The sequence below is a fragment of the Ambystoma mexicanum genome, chromosome 7q (assembly GCF_040938575.1).
Source record: "Ambystoma mexicanum isolate Mex_15411 chromosome 7q, UKY_AmexF1_1, whole genome shotgun sequence".
In the NCBI taxonomy this organism is placed as follows: domain Eukaryota; kingdom Metazoa; phylum Chordata; class Amphibia; order Caudata; family Ambystomatidae; genus Ambystoma; species Ambystoma mexicanum.
Genome location: NC_090941.1, coordinates 614,524,214 through 614,549,049, shown reverse-complemented (window position 1 = coordinate 614,549,049; position 24,836 = coordinate 614,524,214). Strand labels below are relative to the sequence as shown.

General features: G+C 42.7%; 1 protein-coding gene across 6 annotated transcripts in view; it reads left to right on the top strand.

Moving 5' to 3' along the window:
• The window catches only part of NBEA (neurobeachin), a 2,584,133-nt gene that overhangs the window by 694,794 nt on the left and 1,864,503 nt on the right, over positions 1-24,836 (top strand). For all 6 annotated transcript variants that reach the window (XM_069640609.1, XM_069640605.1, XM_069640608.1 and 3 more), the window contains exons 21-22: positions 5,514-5,706; positions 11,527-12,549. In XM_069640609.1, coding sequence (XP_069496710.1) covers positions 5,514-5,706; positions 11,527-12,549 — 1,216 coding nt within the window. The remainder of the gene's footprint in view (positions 1-5,513; positions 5,707-11,526; positions 12,550-24,836) is intronic.

Below are 24,836 nucleotides of genomic sequence, written 5' to 3'. Positions count from 1 at the left end.
AAAAAAAGTTTCATAGCTGACTTTCAACCATTTTGGAATTATTTTTCTTGGAAAAGGAATATTATTGATGGAGGCATTGTTTTCTTTATGTATCACTTAGTTTTTCATTTTTTTATTCACTACTTATCACTGTCAATTGTGATGTGTGTTAGCGTATTTACACTAAATTACACAGACCTATAGAAAACCGGTACACATTTCATACAAGGCTGAAATAAAAACAACTCATGCTAGGTGCTTTAATGCTTTAAAAAAGACACTGTGTAAGCTTTCCACCTGCACAATAACAATCAACGTTTACATTTTAATCACTTCTGGGCCTGCTTTTAGCTTCACAGATTTATAGTCTTTGTTTTTGAAAGAAAACGAGCCAATACCCGGACTTCAGCTCCGTACATTGATACATTTAATCATTCAATGAAAAAAGACCAAACATTCCCTCCTCACGTGTCAATTCGTTTTTTACCTGAGTGGAATTTCACAATATTCTCATAGTGTGTTTAATCGTGGGTTAATTTTGGCGTGGGGTAGCGAGAATAGCAGTCTTGATGATGCAACTTTAATTTGATCTTCAATGGACGTCTATGCCAAGCAGTCTAATTTGTTCAAATGGAGCTGATGTTGAGCAGTCTTTCCATGTCAGACCGTACAATAGACCATCAAAGGAGTCTGTCTTCTACTTTTGATCTCAGCCCCATATAGAATCGTCTGAACTGTTTTGGTCTCATAGAATTTGCTTAGAGGCAGAATTGAGTTTGGTCCCCTCTGGGCTTGAAATTGTAGGCAGGCCTACGCTCTGACACCTACTTTGCTCATTACCGCTTTCCCTCATTACCCTACCAGACCTTTGACTTGAACAGCACCCCCACATAAAAGTAGTTCTCAACTATCGCTAAATGGTCAGTGCAGATTTCCAGTTAAAAACAGTAAAACCTTTTTGACTAAAAATCTTTTTTTCTGCAGGATTTAGATCATTGTCTAGGATTGTAAATCGGAGATCGTTGCAAACCTACTGCTGCTGCCTGGTCCATTAACCTGATATCCTCGATGTCTTTCAGGGTTTACGCCCGAGTGCCGTATGTTACCAGTAACATTCTGTTCTGAGCCAGATGGAAAGGCAGTTGCACAACATATACATGCAATAATGGGGCCAGAACACACCTAAGTTTAGCCCAATTTACGTCTCATGTCTGTTTCTCCGTTGTCTACTTGTTTCTTGGTTAACCTTACATGTATGCAGGCAAAATGAAGCTTCATTAGTGGTCCTGGTATCGGCCCAACTTGACAGTTTTTGTCACACTTTCTATTACCTCCTTAACTACTGCACAACTTTTCGCACAATGGTAAACACAATTCATGCTAAACACAGTAAGAACGTGTATGTCGCAATCTTGGCACTGGAAACATACAGTGTTGAGAATGTGACATACGTGTTAGCAGAGGTTAAGGAGCAAGTACTGTCCCAATGGAGAAATTGACAGTCGAAAAACTATTTCAAGAAGTACTTATTTTTCTGCAGGGTTTCTCAAGGTCGGGCACTGATCAATCATTGATGACCCTTTTTTAATCCCCAGCTGTGATCAGGGTACCAGATTGCTGTCTGTCCACTTCTGTATGTCCCCTGAAAGGGTTTGGCTAAAATCTTACTTTCCATATCAAGCAGCACCATGAATCTGCAGTTTTGTTCCTCCCAACACCTTTCTTATGGAAGGTAGCTCATATGTTTCCTTGCCGGGTATCTGAAATGCCTCCCATCAGTTGGGATCCATATGACAGTGTAGAACTATTCCGCCCAGAGATTTTCCTCTGTCCACCCACATGTGAAATTAAATAACTAAGATCGCAGCTCTTTTATGCCCCTCCTAAATATTATTTAGAACAATTGAAGGGGTGTGCCTTAACCGTGTGTGTGATGTCTACAGTGTTATTCTCCAATACGGTTCTCTTTTGGATTTGGCATTTAGAGAAGAAAGACGGCTAATATGTGTACATACACATTCTACACCCAATAATGCTCAAGACGTGAAGGGTATATGAACAGGTGTCTTGAAGTGGTTCACCACTGGCAATTTGATAATACATGGTCGATTTAAAGTTCACCAATTGAACTATTCACTTAAATGCCCCCGAATAATGTTCCCAATTAGAGAGAACAGAAACATGTTGGGCTTGAATGACTGTGGCTAGCAATACACTCTCAGGATTCCAGATGTTTGCTGCATCGTTTTATAAGCTTGTATCACTTGGTGTGGCGTTGGTTTTACAAGCTAGTGATTTTAAGAACTTGTGTGTTTTGTATAATTGTCACCTTGCTGAAAAATAATTTGTGAACACATAGCATTTTGTCTGTTCTTGTTTTAAAAATGTTTTTGTTTGGGCAGTTTATTGCGAATAAAAGTTTTTTTGGTTGCTATTTGCTCACTTATATTTGTATTGAATACTTACTGTCGGGTGTGAAAAAATACTTCAATACTCTGAGGGGATTCTTTTTAGTCTGGTGGTTAATGTTAATACCCGGTAAATCGCCTTAGCCATCAGGGTTCCCCTTGTGTTTAAGGGAAAATGTTCGGCCCACCAGAGAAGAGTTGCTTGTAGTCTTACTGCCAGCAAACCACCACCCAGCCCCAGATGATTAGATTGGTTTAGTGATTTAATGACCCCTTTATTTTGTACATTGCTATCACTCCCGATTCCTTGTGGTTAATGGCATTTGGCACCTCACAGGATTGCACGCAATGAGGCATAACTACTTCTCCCTACTACCTGCCTTTGAATACCCCAGTCCACAGAACCACATCACTTGTGTAAGGCCATCCTGGTCTTAGTGTCAGCCCCCTGAAATTAATACCCACATCAATAAGGGCAATCGTAGGACTTCACTTCTCATCTGCTAGAATTGTTGGCACTGTAATGGGTATGCAGCAGCTTCAAAGAGTGAGCCATGACCACCTGGAACCTTCAATACAGGCCTGAGATTAAGGAAAATACCACAGCAGTTAAACTGAACTTGCTGGGGCAGCATTTGACCTAATCTCTAAATTGTCTACTCCATTGTGTGCTCTAAAACCCAGCACTTAATCTGGTGTCTCTTTCCCTGTAGTGTTTCATCCCCGTCAACTGTCCAGTTTCAGTGTTCAAATGCTTCCCTTTCACATGTCAAAGTTCCCTCCACTTTAATATTGGGTCATATTAAAGGACCTGCACTTATATTCCACAGTACTGTTCGGCAACTGAGCTTTTTGACTAGGCTAAAGCACGGGAATGCTAAGTGGTGCTGTCCGTGTGTTTCATGGCAGTGGCACTTGGCCACACATTCTACATTTGACGCAATCGGCCATTGGCTCCTAATAAATATCTTGAAGGGCTGAAGGATTGGGGTGGTGAGTGATGTTGTGGTTCTCCTCCCAGCGTGATCAGTCTTAATAAGCCTGGATTAGTTGATTAGTCCAAGTCCTCTACTGCCCCATGCCCATCACTTCGCTCCCGGGATATGTCTTTTACTGTCAGGTTGTTTAGCATTAGCGTGGAGTGGCTGAAATATCAGGCTTCAGGATTGGTCTTGTCCTTCCATCCGTTTCTGGATGACACTCCACTTGCTGCTGCGGTGGTTGCCCGTCTTCAGCTCCTGATGGACTCGTTTAAAGAAGTCCATGGCAGGGTTTTTAAAAAACAAATAACGAAATGTCTCCAATCTTTCCTTAGAAATGGGGCCAGCCTGCACTTTCCAATTTTGAATCACACGGCAAGCCTTACTTAGCCCTTAAACCTTCCAAGGTCAATGAATGTAGTACCATTTGAATTGGGCAATTATATTGTAGCCTTAAAGACTGAGGTAAGGGTAATTATCGTGGGATAATGACCTGCTACCAAATTATGGCCCAAGACTTTCCCTCGGGCCATCATTTGTGGAAGGGTCATTATTTCAAGTGACAATGGGCCTCATTATAATTTTGGTGGTAAATCCACTGAGAAAACACCAAACTGTATTACCATTAGCGCCACTTGGTCAAGCTGTATTACTGCCAGATTACAATTGGTGGTAGGCAGTGCAATTCCTGGTTTATTTTGAGTCCACAAGACTCAATGTGGGATTTTGGAAGGCAGCGGTAATTCCGCTGAAATTTGGCAGAAAGTTGGCAGATTTACCTGCAGCTCATAGCTGGTGTGCATCTGCAAACTTTCTGCCGAAATCCTAGTTGGGAGGTGCATTAATGTGGTGGTATACAGTAATATCACTACGCTTTACCTGCACTGCCCAACTTGTAATGAGGCCCAGTGACCCCTCCTGAGGCTTGTAAGGGTATGAGCACATTGTGGTAGTAGCAATAGATGTATTGGAGTTATCTTGCTTAAGTAAGAAAAAAAGTGCTTTAAGAGTGAGTAAAAGTAAGTGGACACACTGAGGTAGTAAATTAAATATAGTGTTACTTTGTAGCATTTAAATAACATGTGTGAGGAGCCAGGAATGAGACCCAAACACAGAAGAGTCATGTTTGTGGTTACAAACTTGTATTCAAAGTAAAAGACGCGTACGGGTGTATATCACTGGCCCACAGGTTCATACCCTACGTTTGTTCCAATAGAGCACTTTGCTTGAAGTCTAACACTCTCCGGGCAGGCCTCCCAGCCCCCAGAACCCTTTGCGACTTTCCTTTGCGATGTGGTCGGCCATGTATCTTGGGCCAGAAGATGTACGCATGTCGTCCGATCATTTCCGCATGTTGCCTGGCTTCCGCTGGGACCACGTTCCCCTTGCTTAACTCACAGGCTGACACTAAGGTGCTCCAGTCCCTTCGTGCAAGGGTTTGCTCCACCTAGAAGTATCAAACAGTACGAAATCTCAAGTTTGAAAGCCTGCCTTTTGCTGCTGTGCTGTTCGTTGATGGCTGCTCCTTGCAAGGTTCACAAACTGTTCCTATGTTGCATTTCAAAATACTCTTAAACCGGGTTGCAGGAGGCTGCTGGTTTGTCCATTTCTTTTTCTGCATTTTGGATTCCATGTTGATGTGCTCTTGCTTGAGTGTATGCATGCTTAAAGGTACCGTGCTCCGACTCCCCGTCAGTGTTTATTTTGGGGTGTAGATACTTAACAAGTAAACACATTGTCTCACCTTGACTATATTTATGGTGGGGTGGGGCGTGTGGGGGGAGAGCAGGCTGCATTGCTTATAGGGCATTTTCCCATGCACTTTCTCTGTGGATTTACTGAAACCCTGGATCTTTTTTGCTAGTTGGTGGGTCTTCAAGCACAAGCCTGAGCTGAGGGTCAGCGAGCACAGGCCTGTCCTGAGGGTCAGCGAGCGCAGGCCTGTCCTGAGGGTCTGCGAGCGCAGGCCTGATCTGAGGGTCTGCGAGCGCAGGCCTGATCTGAGGGTCTGCGAGCATAGGCCTGAGCTGAGGGTCTGCGAGCATAGGCCTGAGCTGAGAGTCTGCGAGCATAGGCCTGAGCTGAGTGTCTGAATGAATCACTACTTGAATCTGAGTCAAATGCAACCCTCTTACTTGTCTTTCAGGTGTCTGCTGCAGTGCTCGGTTTGGCAGGACTGGATGTTTTCCTTGGGGTACATCAACCCCAAAAACTCAGAGGAGCAGAAAATCACAGAGATGGTTTACAACATCTTCCGGATTCTCCTGTATCACGCCATCAAATACGAATGGGGAGGCTGGCGAGTCTGGGTGGACACGCTCTCGATCGCCCACTCCAAGGTACTGTGGGTGCAAGCTGCCTCTGGGAAGCTAGTGGGATAGCGTGGATGAGTAAATGAATGGATGCCAGAGTATGCATTCTGGGCATAGCGCCTCTGTTATCCTGCCATTATACGCGATCATTTGTAAGAGATGGGCATTGGCATAGTTCCAAAAGCCTTCTATAGTCCAATGGAAAGAGTTTGTGCTTTATAGAGAGACATGGGGCCTGATTTACAAAGCCTTTTTCAATGGGATTGTTCCATTCAAAAGTGATTTTGTAAATACGGCCCATGCAATGGACTAGTAGCAGGATCCCACTCGGCAACCTCATTTAACCTCTGGCCTATTGACTCGTGCACGTCTTAAATGTGTGTTCCCTGTAGACCCTGGACATAGCTGCATGGCATGGTGGTCTCGTGGGGGTGGAAAGCACGGACGTGTGCCGGCCAGGCTTGCACGACTTCTCTGTGTATAGGTTCGACTCGTTCTAGCAGCTAAGGGGTTAAAGAATGAGAGCGCAAACACCCAATAGTGCACTAGCATGGTACTTCATGATATAGCCGCTGGTCCATGAAGCGGTGTCTTTAAACTACGATTTAGCGATACGGCCCCACCGTTTTGGTAACCCCAGTAAACATAAAGAAAATACTCTGCAAGGTTTACTTGCCATTATCGGCATAGTGTCTGCTCGGTACTTACTCTGTGTGCGCGCACTATCTTTTCCGATAGGCGCCCTTCAGAATGTGGCAGTGATAGTTTAGAATGTTTTCTGTCACCTGCCGGCGCGGCACTTCAGCTGTCGAGCATTCTGTTTTCATCACTATGAAAGCGATTTCAATTTGTCATCAGTGGCATTTAAATCGCAGTAGCGCCATCTAGTGGCGAGCGCAGACTAAGAAGGTGGTTTACGATCGGCAGCACAATCCTGATTTCGGTAACAAATGGAACCTGAAAAATGAACATTATTCTGCTTGCTCTTGGTGTAATTTAAACCCCACTTCTTTCCACTGCCAAGCAAACATGCACAGCCATTCGCTCTCTTTCTCTGTCTCCCTCTGTTTTTAACATACTGTTTGCAGGGTCGCATTGGGGCCCAACATGGTCTCGGGCGCTAAAGAAAAAGAGGCCCACAGTTGCATATGGCAATTCGTTTCTTTAGTGACAGACTGTTTCAGCAGTACCCAAGGCGGAGTTCTTAAAACGAGAAGAAAAAAAGTTAACAGTAAATTGGCCCACTTTGGCCAGAAATACTGGCCTACACTAGTATTGTGGGCTTTGCCCTAGTGCCCGTTAGGCGACTCCGAGCCTGTGCATTTCTTGATTAGTCAAATTGTCCCTCGGTTGCACCCACACATGCACTCGCTCCCTCCCTCGGTTTCTTATCACAAACACCCACTGCTGGGGGCACGCTGTCTAAAGTGCTACCCACGCTCATCCTCCCTGTTTTGAAAGCACCCCCTTTCCTTGTTCGGAATTCCATTTTACCTCTTTGTGTCCAAAAGCAAGGAGTCCGAAAAGTCCATGACCCCACCCCTATGTCTGAAACGCAGATCCCCATCACCACTCTGTCGCCAAGCTTCCTTCTTTTTCAATATAGTTGGGGCTTGAGAACAGGCAACCATGTTTCCATTCTGTGATTCCTTTCATTGAGAATTTCAGAACTGACCTCTGTGCTGGGCCGCCCTGTCCTCCTCATTCACGGCTTCTGCCCCACAAGCTCTCCAGCTGGGAGAAGGGTCACAGGCAGCACTTCCTGGAACGGTGTGTTCCACACGATGGGTCCCTTCCTCGGCGCGTCACCGGCAGATTCAGCGGCCTGTCCTCTCTGCCTTGCAAGCGGGAAAAGGGCCCCGCTGTGAAGACTGGGGCACGGTGAGAACCCCCTCAGGAGATGTTTCAGCAATGCCACAGCCACCAATGCAGAAAAGGTTCCGCACAGCTGCCTCACTTGGCATACCCATTTCATTCACCCACCCATGTCTCACAAATGTGCAGAAACGGAGCACGCAAGTTCTATTCAGTAAATCCTCCCTAGATCAGCATTTTCAAAATATTTCCCCATTATAAATGCAAGACCCGCATTGGAATGCAACTTGATTTGAGCCTGAAAGTTAGGACTGGTGTGCATTTATTTCACGCCTCCCATGCGGCAACTTAACATCTCTATACGTTTCCTATAGTCTGCGCAGGTTTCTAAATAACACAGTCGTCTGTTAAGCATTGTTTGAAAACAGACCTGCATCTTGCTCTCATGCATGATGGGAATACAATGAGCAATCCCAAAACACAGGTGGGCCCATGGTGTTCCTGCCCACCAAGCAGACACTTCAAAAGCTAGTCTACATTGTAAGTGTTTTTTCAAGGAAGAGTCCTGTGTCTTGAAATATATCCTTGGCATGGTTGTAGACGAGTCTACGTTTGAAGTGCACATATGGTGACATGCTCCATTTTACTAAAAGCACTGGTCAATATTTTGTCACCAGTCTCCTTGGGGCAAGTGCATTTCTCTTAGGTTGAGTATGAGTATGTAAACTAAGGCACTCGCCCTGCAGGTCTAGTGTGATTTTTAAGCATTTGCAAGGCCCCTTTAGTATGCTGCAGAGTGATTAGATCTAAGCTTACGCAAGCAGGCAGGGGTGCACCTAGGCTTAAACCCTTAAAGTGTTCGGAGAAGCGCTAATTTCAGAGGCTGTAGGGGAGGGGCTAAGCTACTTGTGTGGGGGGGCATCTACTTTACAGATTCTAATGAGACTATTATAATGCAGATTCAGTTTTACAAGGAGTTGACTCTCCTTCACATCTGAAACCACACACTTACGAACTGCTGTGAGTATGAGTTGTCTCCTGCCCCCTCTACCCTTACAATTATTCCCCTGACATGCAAGTATTAACCCTCCACCACCCCATCACCATTTCAATTGCCTAAAAATGTATGCATAACACACATTTTACATTAGTAATTGCCGGGCCTTCGTTAACTATGCAGTTGCAGAGACAGTTTATTGTCCTTGTCCTGTCCTGCCATGGCTCTTTCGGTCAGCCAAGTCACATCAACAGAGCCTAACATTTTAGGGGATGCGAGGGGGGGGGCTAAAGCCCGATCTGCCCAATGGTCATTGCGCCACTGCAAGCAGGGTAATGCAGAGGGCATAGTCCAATTCAAAGTTCTGCCCATTTCCTTATATTTTAGTGTGGTTATTGCCTTCAAGGTTCAACACCCTGAGGGCAATGCTGCAGTTTTTGTTTGAGGGTTTAGGTTGAGTTCATATTATACTGCAGTGTTGCTGCCTTCCTTAAATTGCTTCAGCAAGAAGACATGGGATCCGTGCTTAGTACAATATTCGCAAATACTTGCACTACCCAAAATGTAGTGGTTGGGTATGGGTCGTTCTAAATGACATATTCACGGCTATAAGATGCTCAAGGAAAAAGAAAGCCCTCTTCCAGTGGCATAATGTTCTGTCAATCTGCATTTCCTCCGCCTCCTGCAGGTCTCCTCCGTTCACAGCAGGGCTCGAGTCCTAGGGGAAAAAAGTCGGGGGACTTTGACGTATGCAGTGGGCAGTGACGTCAGAGGCGGTTCACGTAAATTGATAGACATTTGACTGTCTCTTTCCCATTTCCCAGAAAGAACACAAAACAAATACGAATTTGCCAAGAGAACTGATTTTCTGAAAATATTGCTTGTTAAGTAGAAATGCTGCACACGCGACCTCTGAAAAAAGTGGGCAGATACCATCCACCCCTCGTCACCTGGACTTGTGCCCTGGGTCACAGGCAAGAGCGGAGGCAACAGTAGGGCTTGTGCTGTGCTTGGTGGAAGTCCTGTCAGCACTACTACCTGACATTGCGGGAGCAGCTGGCCTCTCCTAGTGCAACCACGCACCGCGAGGGTGGGGGAGGAGAGGAGGATGAAGGGAGCGGGGGAAGTCGGCAGGACACCAGGTATGATTTGTCTTTTCATGAGAGGGTGTTGGAGGCTCAAAAGCGGGAGTGGAGGAGCTTGGTTTCCTGACAAGTATTTATTCCTTTTTTTGGTAATTGGGGGACTGGTGAAAAACATTGCAGCATGGTGGGGTGGGGGGGGTGACCGAATATCAAAGGTCTCATTGTACATATGGCGTTAGCAGCAAGAAATAGGTTCTTTTTAAATTCCACCTTTATTATACATCCATGGTGGAAATGGAAAAAATGAACAGGGGGGTCCCATGAGGGCTTGCTGAGTTTGGGGGGCGGAGTTCTGAGGAGGCGGAGCTAGCAGTTGGACTCCACCCAAAGGAAATGTTCAAAATAATATTTAAAAATTGTACAATTTCTTTCATGCTGCTTCTTAACAAACTCCACACTGTACATCAATTCCACTTAAAATCACTTCCGTGGCAGCGGTTCACCCAAAATACTGTTCGTAATGTAGTGACTTTTAGTACATTGTACATTAAGGGATCCATAGGCACACTCTACACTAGAAGGCTAACAGGGTAGCTCCGCCGGTTGAGAGGCTGTTGCTGAGATTTTATATATTCAAAACTAGTTCTTAATCATATGACTTTTAGCAATTCCTTATAAAGAAAAAGGAAGTGCTATAAAATGTCTTTGGCCAGGGGATGGGTTGGGCTGGTCGCTTGCTTATATACAGGGCAGAGGTGGGGTTATTTCAGCTCCTGTAGCGAAAATGAGTAGTTGCCACTGATTAACCCACAGTTAAAATAATTGCTGTCAAGCACAACATAAGCATTAATTTCTGATTCACCAGTTTGATAAGCATATCACATCTTTATAAATATAACCTGTGATAAAACAGAAAGGGGCACAGCACACACATTACAGTGTGTGTGTGTGGTAGTCTGAGAAAAAAAACATTTCAAAGAAAACGAGTGAATGCAAGCAGCATTTTTCAGCTTGGAAATACTTTTGTTTTTCTGTTGTGGTGTAAAATGCACATTTGGAAAACAATAGTGTGCCCAGCCTGTGCTCCCTCAGTTATATTCATGGCCCATTTATTCCTGTAGTGTTCCTTTCAGGCCAGAAGAAAGGAAACTGGTTGAGCGAATAGAGACAGCAGATGCGTGAATGACGACCGGTGAAAGGCGCACTGAGCAGATTAGATCACCGAGCCCCCAGCTTCCCTCTGCGAAGCTGGGGTCTTGGTATAGCCTGGTCAGGGCTGAGGCAGGCCGGGTCCTGAGATCTGGCCAGACATCTGATGCCGGATCTCGATCCCGGCAAGAGCCGGCCCATTGAATACTACTGTATGCAATGCAATATCATGAGGTATATATGGCCCGGGGTATGCAGATGTGGTAACTCAGGGTTACTTCTTCCAATGTTTTGTATACCTCATAGTCCATGCCATATAAACGTCCCGCGCTTGAAATTTGGAAATAGGTGGTATTTTAAAAATGGGTGGTATTTAAAATACCACACGTTTACCGCACCCACAATACTGAAAATGAGGTCCTATATATTTGGTTATTGATTCCCTATTGGCTCACTTCTCCACCAATGCAGTGCCCGTCCAAGGGGATTGCTCAGAGGTCCTGTGGAATCACTTGGCGGAATGGGCTCGTGGTGTTGATTGCTGCCCATCTATGAGTCTCTGCCTCGGCTCTCGGATTGGTAGGCAACTCAATGTGCACTGCACTCTTACTGCCTGTCCTGTAGTTTCCTTCATCCTGGAGCATCCTGGTGCTCTCTTCTTAGTAATCAGGAGTGTATATTTGCAGCTGCTTGCCCGTTTGATGGGGTCTCAGTGTCATTTCTTGAGAATGCTACTTTCCTGAATGCTGGTTCTTTTGACTGCATGTAAACATTTCTCTCTGTGGGTTTGTTCTTCTTTAGGTGACGTATGAAGCTCACAAGGAGTACCTTGCCAAAATGTACGAGGAATATCAAAGACAAGAGGAGGAGAATATCAAGAAGGGGAAGAAGGGGAACGTGAGCACCATCTCCGGCCTTTCTGCACAAGCGACTGTATCCAAAGGGGGAATCGAAATACGGGAAATTGAAGACCTCTCCCAAAGTCAGAGCCCAGAGAGTGAAACCGATTATCCCGTGAGCTCGGACACTCGGGATTTGCTGCTGGCGACAAAGATCTCTGAAGAGGCACTGGGCGGATCAGACCGACCGACTGGAGGGGTGCGCGTGGAGGTCCATGACCTGTTGGTTGACATCAAAGCAGAGAAGGTGGAAGCCACCGAAGTCAAGCTGGACGATTTGGATTTGTCCCCCGAGACGCTGGTCTCTGGGGAGAATGGCGCTCTTGTGGAGGTCGAGTCCCTTTTAGACAATGTTTATAGTGCAGCAGTTGAAAAACTCCAAAACAATGTCCACGGGAGTGTGGGCATCATTAAGGAGAGCGAGGAGAAGGACAACGGCCCTCTCATAACACTGGCCGATGAGAAGGATGCACCTGCCACCAATAGTACCTCATTTCTTTTTGATAAAATGTCCCTTCAGGAGGATAAACTCTTACCCGAGCTATCCAGTAGTAACCACATTACTCTCCCAAATCTCCAGGAGGCACACGTGCACATGGGCGTCAGTGACGATCTGGGACTGCTTGCTCACATGACGGGCAGCGTGGACATCTCCTGCGCCTCCAGTGTCCTGGAGGACAAGGAGTTTAAGATCCACACAACATCTGACGGACTGAGCAGCCTTGCGGAAAGGGACATTTCATCGACTTCCAAAGTTTTGGAATATGCAGAGATGACTGCTAGGACACTGGAGTCCGAGTCTTCTGGCAGCAAAACCTTGGTGAACATCGATGCCAGCAGTACAATATCGGATACTGAAAGATCAGATGATGGGAGGGAGTCGGGGAAGGAGATTAAGAAGATCCAGACAACCACCACAACCCAAGTAAGTTTTGCTTCCTCATATCTTCCTCGATCCAGGGTCATTGTGGCCCAGGAGTCATACATTGTAATGTGCATGAGTTCATACAGGTGCACAGGCTAAGAGCAGAACTTTCTGAACAGGGACAGGAATTCTTGTTGACTTCCTATTGATGGCACGCTGGGTAAACTCATCTTGTTGGTTCTCATATTGTTGGTTTTTTCAGTCGATAAATCTGAAATACATCCTAGGAACTGAAAAGTTGTTTTTCGATGTGATAGTTCTAGTAGGTCTTTTAATCTACGTGGCCCAGCTACAATAGCCAAATATCTCCCTGACAACTTGCCCAGTTCCATGCGTGACACCCCGAGTCAGTCCTGGTTTTTGCTTCCACTTCTATTTGTTTTTGCCATTAAAAGGGTGGGCCTACAAATTCCAGCATGTAGTGCAGAAAACAAGGACTGGCTCAAAGTTTTCTACTGGGAAACTTGGCAGCTATGCAACCACAGTTTTTAGTTTTATTTTCAGCATGGTGACCATCTAAATGTAAGCATTCTTGATTTGCAGCATTCAGAACACGTTAGATGATGCATTCAAAATGACTGTCCAATGCCAAGCGCTCTGAATATGTATTGCTTTGTTTGACTATTTGTATATCCTGATACAATCCCCATTCTCTGCAGTTCTATCAGCTATGGTGTTGAAGCTGAAATCTGGTTCCCGAACACCTGTTGTTTTGAATGCATGATATTACTCTTGTATTTTTATGCAGATTTCAGGTGGGCAGCGTCTCTAGATTATAACCTTTATCCTTAACTTGAGTTTACCACAAAGGTTGCAGGTTTGCTGAAGAACTGATCAGAAAAGTTAAATTCCGGATTAGAAGGTACAGATCCATCAGAAAATCCGATGAAAAAGATTGATCTATGGATTTGAAAAGGCATCAGAAAATGGCTTGCCAATGGGCACTCTTCATGAGACGGGCATCAGCCCCTTCTCCTAGACTCTGCCATCTCCACCTTGTGAATCCTGATGCCCCATCGACCAATGCTGGAAAATCTGAACTCCACTAATATCGCACTGCGTGCCGTGATAACGCTGTATCCCTCGCCACATTCACGCGGGTCATTTTCAACCCCTGACATGACTTAGGGAAAGGACATAGAAGTGCACGGGGGCTGCTCTGCATCATTGCACAGTATCCGGGGCAGCTGCCCCATAAAGCATGAAGCAGTGGGCACTCAGCTGCCAGTGCACTGGTGGCTCCAGGGGGACTTACCAGGAGGCTTACTCACCTGCGCTGTTAATGTCAGACATACCATTTTTTGTATTTATTCTCTATTGGAATTTTTTTTTTTTTTTTGGTTTTAACTTCCATACATTATGATTGTTTCTGAAAGTCACTCTGCATTTTTATATCCAAGCACCTGCTTTTAGTGGACTGTTTTTATATATTTGTTTTTTATTTTATTTGTATTTTACTCAGTCATATAGTGGAATGTTGCTAACAAAGTCTACAATCACTAAAGTTAAGCATGCTTTTTTGAAAAACTGAATTCAGAAAAGTTAGCCAAGCAACAACTGGGCTAACTAAGGTTACCTCTTGGACTCGAGTTGTCATTTCAATTAGCCCTTAAAACACCAGAAAACAGAAAAACTCGGAAATTTACGTTGAAATGCCAGCTTAGAGGCATGGATCCAATAACCAGGGGCACAGAGTACGTGGGTGCACCGTTCCCCCCCCCCCCACACCCCTGGCCAGCCCACCAGGACTGGGCAATTGCGTGAATGTCCCCATTTGTTACAATGGGATTTTAAAAAGAAATGTGCTGCAGCCCCCGCCGGGAAAACCAAAACTCTACGTTCCTGCCAATAATCATTCCAGACAGTCTTCGGACAGGCATGTACTGCTGGTTGCACAAATGCCATTGGTCCACAGAAAGGTGTTAAGGTGTTAGCAATTCTTATCCACCAATCCTGTCAAGTAAAAGAAAAAAAAAAAAACACTGGCCCAGAGTGGTGAAAGACGGTTTACTTTTGTTTTGTGTATCGCACGCCGAACCCTGAGGGAACTGGGCGCCAGAGACTTGGAGCGGGTTACAACAGATTAAAGACATACAATCTAATAGTAAGTGCAAATGACCGGGGTACAAGGGGTCGATAGGCAAACAGGCAGAATACGGAGATAAGACAATAGTTTATACATCAGGCAGTGGGAGAGTTCTTGTTGGCGAGCCATGACTTAGTTTTTCCTCTGAAGGTCCAGAAGGAGGGTTCTGCTCTGTGGTTTATAGGTAAGGTGTTCCACTGTTTTGCTGCTAGGACTGGGAAGCTGGTGCCGCCTGATTTTTTTAGGGAGAATTTGGGGATGGAAAGGCAGTGGGAGTACACTGATCTGGTTGGTCTGGCTGAAGTGTGTTTGTTGAACTTGTCTGCCAGGTACTTGGGGGCGTCATTAGAGAGGCATTTGTGGACGATCTGCTGATTCGTCCTCTGCCAGGCAGTTGCCTAGAGACCACGCGTTACTCTGCCTCTTCCTGCCCTCTATCTTACACACTGCACCCCACCATGATCTCTTAGTGGCACCAACAATTAAGCACTAGAGCACAGCAAGGTCTTTCTACCCGATTTGGTTATTCACTTAGTTGTCAACACCCCTACCAGCTTGTATTCAAACACCAGCCTTGAAATAATCTCACTCTTGCTTTTGTATAAATACATCTTTTATTCATGCCAAATATGCAAACAAAAGTGTTCTTTTCACAAGTCTGCAGAACAATTTAGTGTGTATTAAGTGAGAGAGAAGGTTTTGAACTGTTTGACTATGGTGCTATATTTAAAAGAGTGCCTCCGCCCACATCATGTTTTCAAAAGCCAGAGCCTAAAAGTTGTGGTCCGGGCAGGGAATCGTGCCAACGTTTGAGTGCTTAGACTTTCCTAGTTTAATATAGTGCATTTGATGACAACAGTGGGGACTTAGTTCTAACATTTATCCCACATCCGGTTGACGTTAACCCCACCTGCTAATGACGTGGTGCATTCAAATAGAGAAACGACATCCACTATGATGTTGTTAACATCCTGCGACTTCGCACGTGTTGACGTTCAGTTATGCACTTTTGTGAATGAATCCCCTGCAAGAGGGACACGTCAAAAGATAGCCAATGGCAACAGTGTATCAGTTTAAGTGTCCAATTAGGGTCCAAGAAGGCCCTGTCTTCAAGGCAATCATCACCAGCCCGTATGAGGACCAGAACTTTGAATGTTATTGTTTGAAATTGAAAATCGTCCACTTTAGATTGTCCTCAAGACTATTCAGTCCAAAAACCCTAATCCAAACATAAATAGCAATCTCATGAAGACGGGGAGACCAAGTGGGGATAAAGGCTCAACAGGTCTGGAACAGGTGTTCAATGGGGTAACTAGATCATAAGTGCACTGAGAATCTAGTTGTGTGATTGTATTTGGTTGTCAACTGATCTAAGTTTTACTAAGAAAGGATGGGACAGCTGAGGGTGACGTGGAGCTGAGAGGCTACCCCAGCCTCAAACTGTTAGAATAGCAAGTTGGTAGTTCCACAAATACATGCTGTGAATTGGAAGTATTAGTTCAGACAGTATCAGTTTTCCAATATAAATCACTTTTAATGTATACTGTTCCAAAAGTGTTACTCACCGAGCCGGAAGGTGTACGTGACCCCAACCTGGATCGAGATGTAGGATGAGCCGTAGACGTCTCCGAAAACCCAGTTCCCCTGATTTCAAGAATCTGGCTTCCTCTTCTTTTTCACAATGTATCACTCTGCTATTTATGGAAGAACAGACAGAGAAATCTATAATGCAAAAGAGCGGGATTGAGCACACCGCCAGACCAATACTGCAAGAGATACAGAAGAGGTTTTGAGTATTATGTCTAACTTGTTTAGTTTTAATTAATTTTATTAAACACAATAGAATTGCCGGTACCTGAAATAATGAATGTGAGTAGACTTGAGAGGAAATCCTGGAGCAGTTTCGATAGTGAGAGCAAAATCCATATGGTTGCTGAAAACGATGGGAAAAAATAATAAATGGGAAGGTTAGTATAGGGAGGACAACCCAAACGGCACGAGGGACGCACTAGAGCCGGGTTGGTGCATGTCCTGGAAAGCGTTCGTAAATGTACTTCAGTAGAAAGAACAAGGAAGTCCTTGATAAGCAGTATTGGTAATAATGGTCTTATAGTCCAAAATAAAGTCACATTGAAGCGGATCTTAGAATATCGTAGAGCTGGAGTCTCCAGATGGAAAACAAGGGCGTTTGTGCAAACGTAGAATGATTGAGAACTGGAGTTCCGTTTTGAGCGGAAATTAATAACCGCAGAGCCTGTAGAAAATGAAGTTTGAGCGGGGAGGCTCCTGCGGTTAGACGGTAGTAAAGGTAAACTACCGTGGCAACAAGTCCTTAGGATAATCCAGATAAGCAGAAACAGAGTACAAAGCCGAGGTCTGGTAACGAGTGTTCAGAGTCAAAGGTTCACAGAGAGTAATCCGAAGGAAGGCAAACAGTGCCGTAAGCGGGCTACGAAAAGGCACTTAGTAACGTACAATTAGCAGCAACGAAATTCCCGCCGCTGAAGGCTTTTAAGGAACAAGGGAGCGTGGCTTCCGTGTAAGCGAAGCACGTCCGATCAGCTGACTAGCACGTTTACGTGACCTGAACAGTTTCCAAGGCAACTTGTAACTATGCCAAAACGGATTCCATGGTGAGGAAGTTTTTCGTATGAAAGCTCTCTGCTGCCGTAGCGTAACAAAAAGTCTAACATTTAGTAGTACATACAGTACTGGACATTAGTCCAATCAGGACATAAATTATACAAGGTGCCAAACAAGTGCCAAAGGAAGCCAACACTTGTTTTGAACTTCTTGGTCTTCTTCAGGGCACAGAACAATATTCTTAATTAGTCCACAACCTAAACATTCCAAATATATATATATCTGCTTGATATAGAAATGCAAATGGAGAAATAAAGGGAAACGAGGCATGTTGAAAATGAAGGTAAGGACGGGAAGGGGAAAAGAAGGGAGGAGAGAAGATATAGGACTCAACATTTTCCATTAGTAAATGTCCATTATCAGATGTTAAGTTCACAACATACTTATTAACTTTTAATTATAAAAAGTTTTCATCACTCATTGTTACTCTGGGTACATACGTCTTAGTGCAGAGCTTAGAATATTATGGTCGCAGAGACATTGGTGAGTCTCACCAAACGTCACATGCAATAAGATCACATATATATGAGGGATCTGCCAACTAGAAGGGTGCAGGACACAATGTAGACTCTTAATAGTAATAAATCTTCAAAGAAATTAGTGACCTGGATTCCCATACTTGTAAAGCCAAATATATATGACCCATGATTTCGGTTATATGTCCTCCTAGGGCCATCTGTTAATTCAGCTGATCGCTTGAAAGACCATACCATAACCTAACCTTTAGTTCAGGCTGCTCAAGATATTTCCCTTGGTAAGGTTGCATTTCACATCATAAGCTATTCGAAATAACTAACCAAAAAACCATCAGACACAATATACCTTATTAGAAGCATTTGTCGGGACTTGTTCGGTTTGTTTGAGGTGGCGTAAGTCCAAAGAATTCCGTCAAACCCCACATTTGTAAAAGTTAGCATTGGCGCTGTTGCCAAGAACTAGTTATCACTGCTCCTTATGGGTAAAGTTTTGTAGTTTCTGAAAGATAGCAATATCAGCACGTCATTCCCATATGTAAATTCTCTTGGAAAATGAACTGATACAGAACAATGTCATTTAATGTAAGGTTCGGATACATTCTTACCATTGTTTGGTGACAAATTAGATGTGCTGGTTCCAATTATTAATTAGTGTCTGTCAAAGTGTAACCGGCGTCTACGTCTCTTTGTGATCTAATCTAGTCCTGTGGTTAACTTGATGGGTTCTTGTTGACGATTTAGTAGTAAACCTCAAGCATTCTCTAGAGCAAGAAAGGTGAACAAAGTATATGTATCAGTCTTCCTCATATTGCGATCTAATACCATGGTCCTCCAGGACCTTACCATTCAAAATGCAGATCATTTATAGACTTGAGTGCAGTCTTACCATTGTTTGCTGCTGGGAGGAAATAATATTTACGATTGTTAAATGCGCTCTGAATCCCGTCAGTCATATCTTTTTATATAATCTACTGTCAAGCTGTTGCTAAGTCGATAAATTCATCATGACGATTTATTATTATGCAGTGTTCAAAATAGTCTAAAATGCAAGCCATGAAGAATGCATGTGTCAAGGTGTTTAGTTGTTGAAAACTGGTGCCGTGTTACTGAACATCCCTGGCGTTCCAAATAAGTATTCCTTACTTGTATGGTCTAAGTTTGAGAGCCAAATATCCACGGACATTGCGTCCTCCGTATTCCTAATGCCACCGGCAACCAGTCATCTTCTGACCCTTCGTTGTTACTTATGCACGTTCACCGGTCAGTCATGTGAGAAATCACGTGACTGCCAAAACACGCTATTAGAACCGTGTGCATTGCAACTTTTTGTAGAAAATTGTCCAAAGTCTCCCTTGATATTATTCATTTTTCAGCGCAACTTAAAATGTAATAATGTCCTGATAATAACGGAAGAGACCCTTAGGATGTTGTTTTGCTCACGTATAGAAGTTAAACATTTAGTCACGTGACCATACCATGCGTCTTGTTTCCTTTTTTTCTCATTTGATGATTCCCGTTATAGCTCTCAAAATAGACAATACGAATACTAAGCTAATCATATTAGTGGCCAAAGCAACGTCCAGTCCGCCCTGAATTTAATAGTATTGAACACATATGTATTCGTATTTCTTCATTGGAGAATGTAAGCGTTAATACGCTCTCACTTGATAATTCTTAGTCGTTTGTCCAAATGGGCCTGGAGGTTTAACATGGTGTCTCTTGCTCACCTCTTGTCTGCAGTTCTTACAAACGGTGTACAGTTGTAGTTTAACACTGTCTTGCTAAAGCTGCAAAAGCAAATATGCATGTTATGTGAATACATTGTGTTCTTTGTGAACACCAGGGTACAATACACATCAAACCAACTCTACCAAAAATATAATAAAAAATATATGGACCAAGTGATTCATAAGAATATGCTTAATTCCTGTTCATTGTTGAGTCCAGGTTTGACGTATCTCAGTTTGCAGATAATTCGAGCCTCCAATTGGCAAAGATGTAGTTTACGATCACCTCCTCGTAGATGTACGTTTGCCTGTTGTAGGCTTACAAATCTGATGTCTTTACTGTTGTCATTTTGATGATGCATTTGCCAGTGAATGGTGAAGGGAAGTTTTGGGTCCTGGCTGTTCAGGTTGGTCAAACGTTCTTGTATTCTGATTCTTAGTTCACGAATAGTGCTTCCAACATAGATTTTCTTACGCACACACACACCAGTGCATACACAACATATTTCATTCTGCAGTTTATGAATTCTTTGATCTCGATTGTAAGGCCTCCATGGCATACAAAAGTTCTAATAGGTGAAAGAGCAAATTTACAAAAATTACAGTTTCCACGTTTGTGGAACCCAGTCATCGGACTGCTAAGCCAATTTAAGGCAGACTTACTGTTGGATTTGGATGCAAGGAATGAGGGACTTAATTTAATTTTCAAAGTCTGATTTTGTGGGGATGATTTTAGGACGTGGAGTTATATATTGTGACAGATCTGAGTCCAATTTAAGGATATGCCGATGTTTATTAAGTGGTCCATATATGTGACTACTGTTGCTAGAATTCCTGCTGATGAAGCTATTATGATCTGGATGTTTCTTTCTGTGACTGTTCCTTGATCAATAGAGTATTTCTGATCAAAAGGTTTGATTGAGCCCTAGCTTTATCTATGCATTTTGTTGAGTACCCTCGTTTCTTGAATCTTTGTCCAAGCAGTTCACATTCTAATTGAAATGCATTATCTGTGCTGCAATTGCGTCTTGCATGATAGAATTCCCCCATAGGTATGTTGTCAATCACTCCCCTTTTATGACAGCTCGTATGATGTAAAATCGAGTAAACTGATGTTGTTTTTCTATGTGTTCTGCTATGTAAAACATTATTTACAATATGGATATGGAGATCCAAGGAGACAATGGTTGATGCTTCTATTTGGCCAGTAAATTCAATACCTAAAGTATTTTTTTGAGATATTGCGGAAAGGAAGCAAATCTTTTACTGGAACCATCACATATTACAAACACGTCGGCAATATAACGTTTCCATAGGTGGATCTCTTTAGAATATTCATGCATGTTATAGACATATGTGTGCTCAAAAAAATCCATAAACAGATTTGCGAGAGACTGGGCATATTTTCCACCCATAGCAACACCACTGGTTTGGAGATAGTATTGGTTGTTGAAGAGAAATTGATTATGACTGAAAGTAAAGTCTAAGAAGGATTTGATCATTTGAATGTGTGGTTTGTGAGGCTGAAAAGTTCGGAAAAGAAAAGTCAATAGTGTCTAATGCCAAATGATGCTGAATCTAAGTGTACAAAAATGGTACATCTAACGTAGCCAAATTAAAATGAGGTTGCCAAGCAATTTGGTGTAACAAATTCAATGTTCCAAAGGTATGCTGGTATTTTAGGCACAAGATCTCTGATTGCAGAATCAATGTATTCAGACAGGCCCCCTCTGTTGCCTAACCTTGGCCGCTCATATGGGGCACACCACAGGAAGGTAGTCATATTCTTTATGGACTTTGGGCAGGAAATACATTGTAGGCATTGTGGGTTTTGATTTGATTAGAAATGCTTCTTCGATGTCACTTAATAGCCCTTTTGAAAACCAATCATGTACTAGAGCTATGAGTTCTTGGACTGTTTGTCGGGTAGGATTAGTACTTAGTTGTTTATAACATCCTGGTGTTAATGAATGGTCATTGGCCATTTGTATATAGTCTTCCCTGTTCAAAAGAACAATGTTCCCACCCTTAGCTGCTTCTTTGATCACGATATTGGAGTCCTGAGCTAGTTCACATAAGGCTAGTCTTTCATCCTTTGTTAAGTTTGATTTAAGACTTTTGCAACCCCTGGCGTCATTATCAGTGTGATCATGGATAGAGTTTGTGACTGCTTGATAAGACATCAATCACATTTATTTGTAGGCGGTGGGTGGAACTTGGGTCTTAAACGATGTTCGTGAATATTGAGATTCCTCTGGTGCACTCTTAACTCTTGTATTTCTGCAACAGATTTGGGTGTTTCTATTGAGGGAAAGTAATAAGCGAGTGTTCTCAATGTCTGCAATTGTCAGTGCACTTGGTGATTCCTGTCTAGTCGTCGGTTGATACATTTCTACTTTATTGTGGAAGAAATGTTTTAGTTTTAATTTTCTTACAAATTTATAAAGGTTTTATTAAGGAGTCACAAACAATATCCAAGATCACATTGATAATGAAGTTAGGGGTTACAAAAGTCTTAAAACTTAACAAAGGCTGAAAGAATAGCCTTACGTGAACTGGCTCAGGACTCCAATATCGTAATTAAAGAAAGTCCATAAAGAATGACCACCTTCCTGCGGTGCGCCCCATTATGAGCCACAAAGGTTGGGCAACAGAGGGCCTGTCTGAATACATTGATTCTGCAATCAAAGATCTTGTGCCTAAAATACCAGCGTACCTTAGGGACTCCACTCAAACATTGAATTTGTTACACCAAATTGCTTGGCAACCTCAATTTTATTTGGCTACGTTAGATGTAAAATCTTTGTACACTTAGATTCAGCATAATTTGGCATTAGACACCATTGACATTTCTTTTCTGAACTTTTCAGCCTCACACACCACACATATTCAAATGATCTAATCCTTCTTAGACTTTACTCTGTCATAATCAATTTCTCTTCAAAAACCAATACTATCTCCAAACTATGGGTGGAAAATATGCCCAGTCTCTCGCAAATCTGTTTATGGATTTTTTTGAGCACACATGTGTCTATAACATGCATGAATATTCTAATGAGATCCACCTATGGAAACGTTATATTGCCGACGTTTTTGTAATATGTGATGGTTCCAGTAAAAGATTTGCCTCCTTTCTGCAATATCTCAATAAAAATACTTTAGGTATTGAATTTACTGGCCAAATAGAAGCATCAACCATTGTCTCCTTGGATCTCCATATCCATATTGTAAATAATGTCTTACATACCAGAACAAGTAGAAAAACAACAATAGTTTACTCGATTTTACATCATACGAGCTGTCATACAAGGGGAGTGATTAACAACATACCTATGGGGGAATTCTATCATGCAAGATGCAATTGCAGCACAGATAATGCATTTCAATTAGAATGTGAACTGCTTGGACAAAGATTCAAGAAACAAGGGTACTCAAAAAAATGCATAGATAAAGCTAGGGCTCAATCAAATCTTTTGATCAGAAATACTCTATTGATCAAGGAACAGTCACAGAAAGAAACATCCAGATCATAATAGCTTCATCAGCAGGTACTCAAGCAACAGTAGTCACATCTATGGACTACTTAATAAACATTGGCATATGCTTAAGTTGGACTCAGATCTGTCCCAATATATAATTCACGTCCTAAAATAATCTACACAAAATCACAGACTTTGAAAAATAAATTAACTCCCTCATTCCTTGCATCCAAATCCAACAGTAAGGCTGCTTTAAATTGGCTTAGCAGTCCGATGACTGGATTCCACAAATGTGGAAACTGAAATTTTTGTAACCTATGAAAACTTTTGTATGTCATGGAGGCCTAACAATGGAGATCCAAGAATTCATGAACTGCAGAATGAAATATGTTGTGTATGCAGTGGTGTGTGTGTGTGCAAGAAAGTCTGTCGGAAGCACTATTCGGGAACTAAATCAGAATACGAGAACATTTGGCCAACCTGAACAGCCAAGACCCAAAACTTCCCTTCACCATTCACTGGCAAATGCATCATCAAAATGACAACAGTAAAAACATCTGATTTGTAGGCCTACACCAGGCAAAAGTACATCTCAGAGGAGTTGATCGTGAACTACACCTTTGCCAATTTGAGGCTCGAATTATCTGCAAACTGAGATGTGTCAAACTTGGACTCAACAAGGAACATGAATTAAGCATATTCTTATGAATCACTTGGTCCATATATTTTTTATTATATTTTTTGTAGAGTTGGTTTTATGTGTATTGTACCCTGGTGTTTACAAAGAACGCAATGTATTAAAAAAACTTGCATATTTGCTTTTGTAGCTTTAGCAAGACAGTGTTAAACTATAACTGTACACAGTTTGTAAGAACTACTGACATGAGGTGAGCCTGAGACACCATGTTATACCTCGGGGCCTTCTTTGGCAAAATGAACACAATGCATTCACAAAATGTACTGATTTGCTTTTGTAGTCCTAGTAGGATAGCGCTTAACTAAAACTGTACACCGTTTGTAAGAACTGCCGACATGAAGTGAGCAAGAGACACCATGTTATAGCTCAGGGCCCATTTGGACAAACGACTAAGAATTATCAAGTGAGATCATATTAATGCTTAAATTCTCCAATGAAGAAAAATGAATACATATGTGTTCAATACTATTAAATTGAGGGCGGACTGGACGTCGCTTTGGCAACCATAATATGGTTACCTTAGTATTTGTATTGTCTATTTCGAGAGCTATAGCTGGAATCATCAAATGAGAGAAAAGGAAACCTGACACACGGCATGGTCATGTGACTAAATGTTTAATTTCTATACATGAGCCAAACAACATAATAAGGGTCTCTTCCGCTATTATCAGGACATTATTAAATTGTAGGTTGCGCTGAAAAATGAATAATACATGGGAGACTTTGGACAATTTTCTACAAGAAGTTGCAATGTACACGACTCTTAATAGCGTGTTTTGGCAGTCACGTGATTTGTCACATGACTGACCGGTGAACGTACATAAGTAACAATGAAGAGTCAGAAGATGACTGGTTGCTGGTGCCATTAGGAATACCGAGGACACAATGGGTGTGGATATTTGAATCTCAAAATGAGACCATGCAGGTAAGGAATACACATTCAGAACACCAGCGATGCTTAATAACAGGGGACCCGTTTCCGAAAACTAAACAGCTTGACACATGCATTCTTTATGGCTTGCATTTCAGACTATTTTGAATGCTGCATTACATCGTCATGATGAATTTATCAATTTAGCAACAGCTTGACAGTAGATTATATAAAAAGATACGATTGGACGGGATTCAGAGCTCATTCAACAATCACAACTGTTATTTTTTCCCAGCAGCAAACAATGG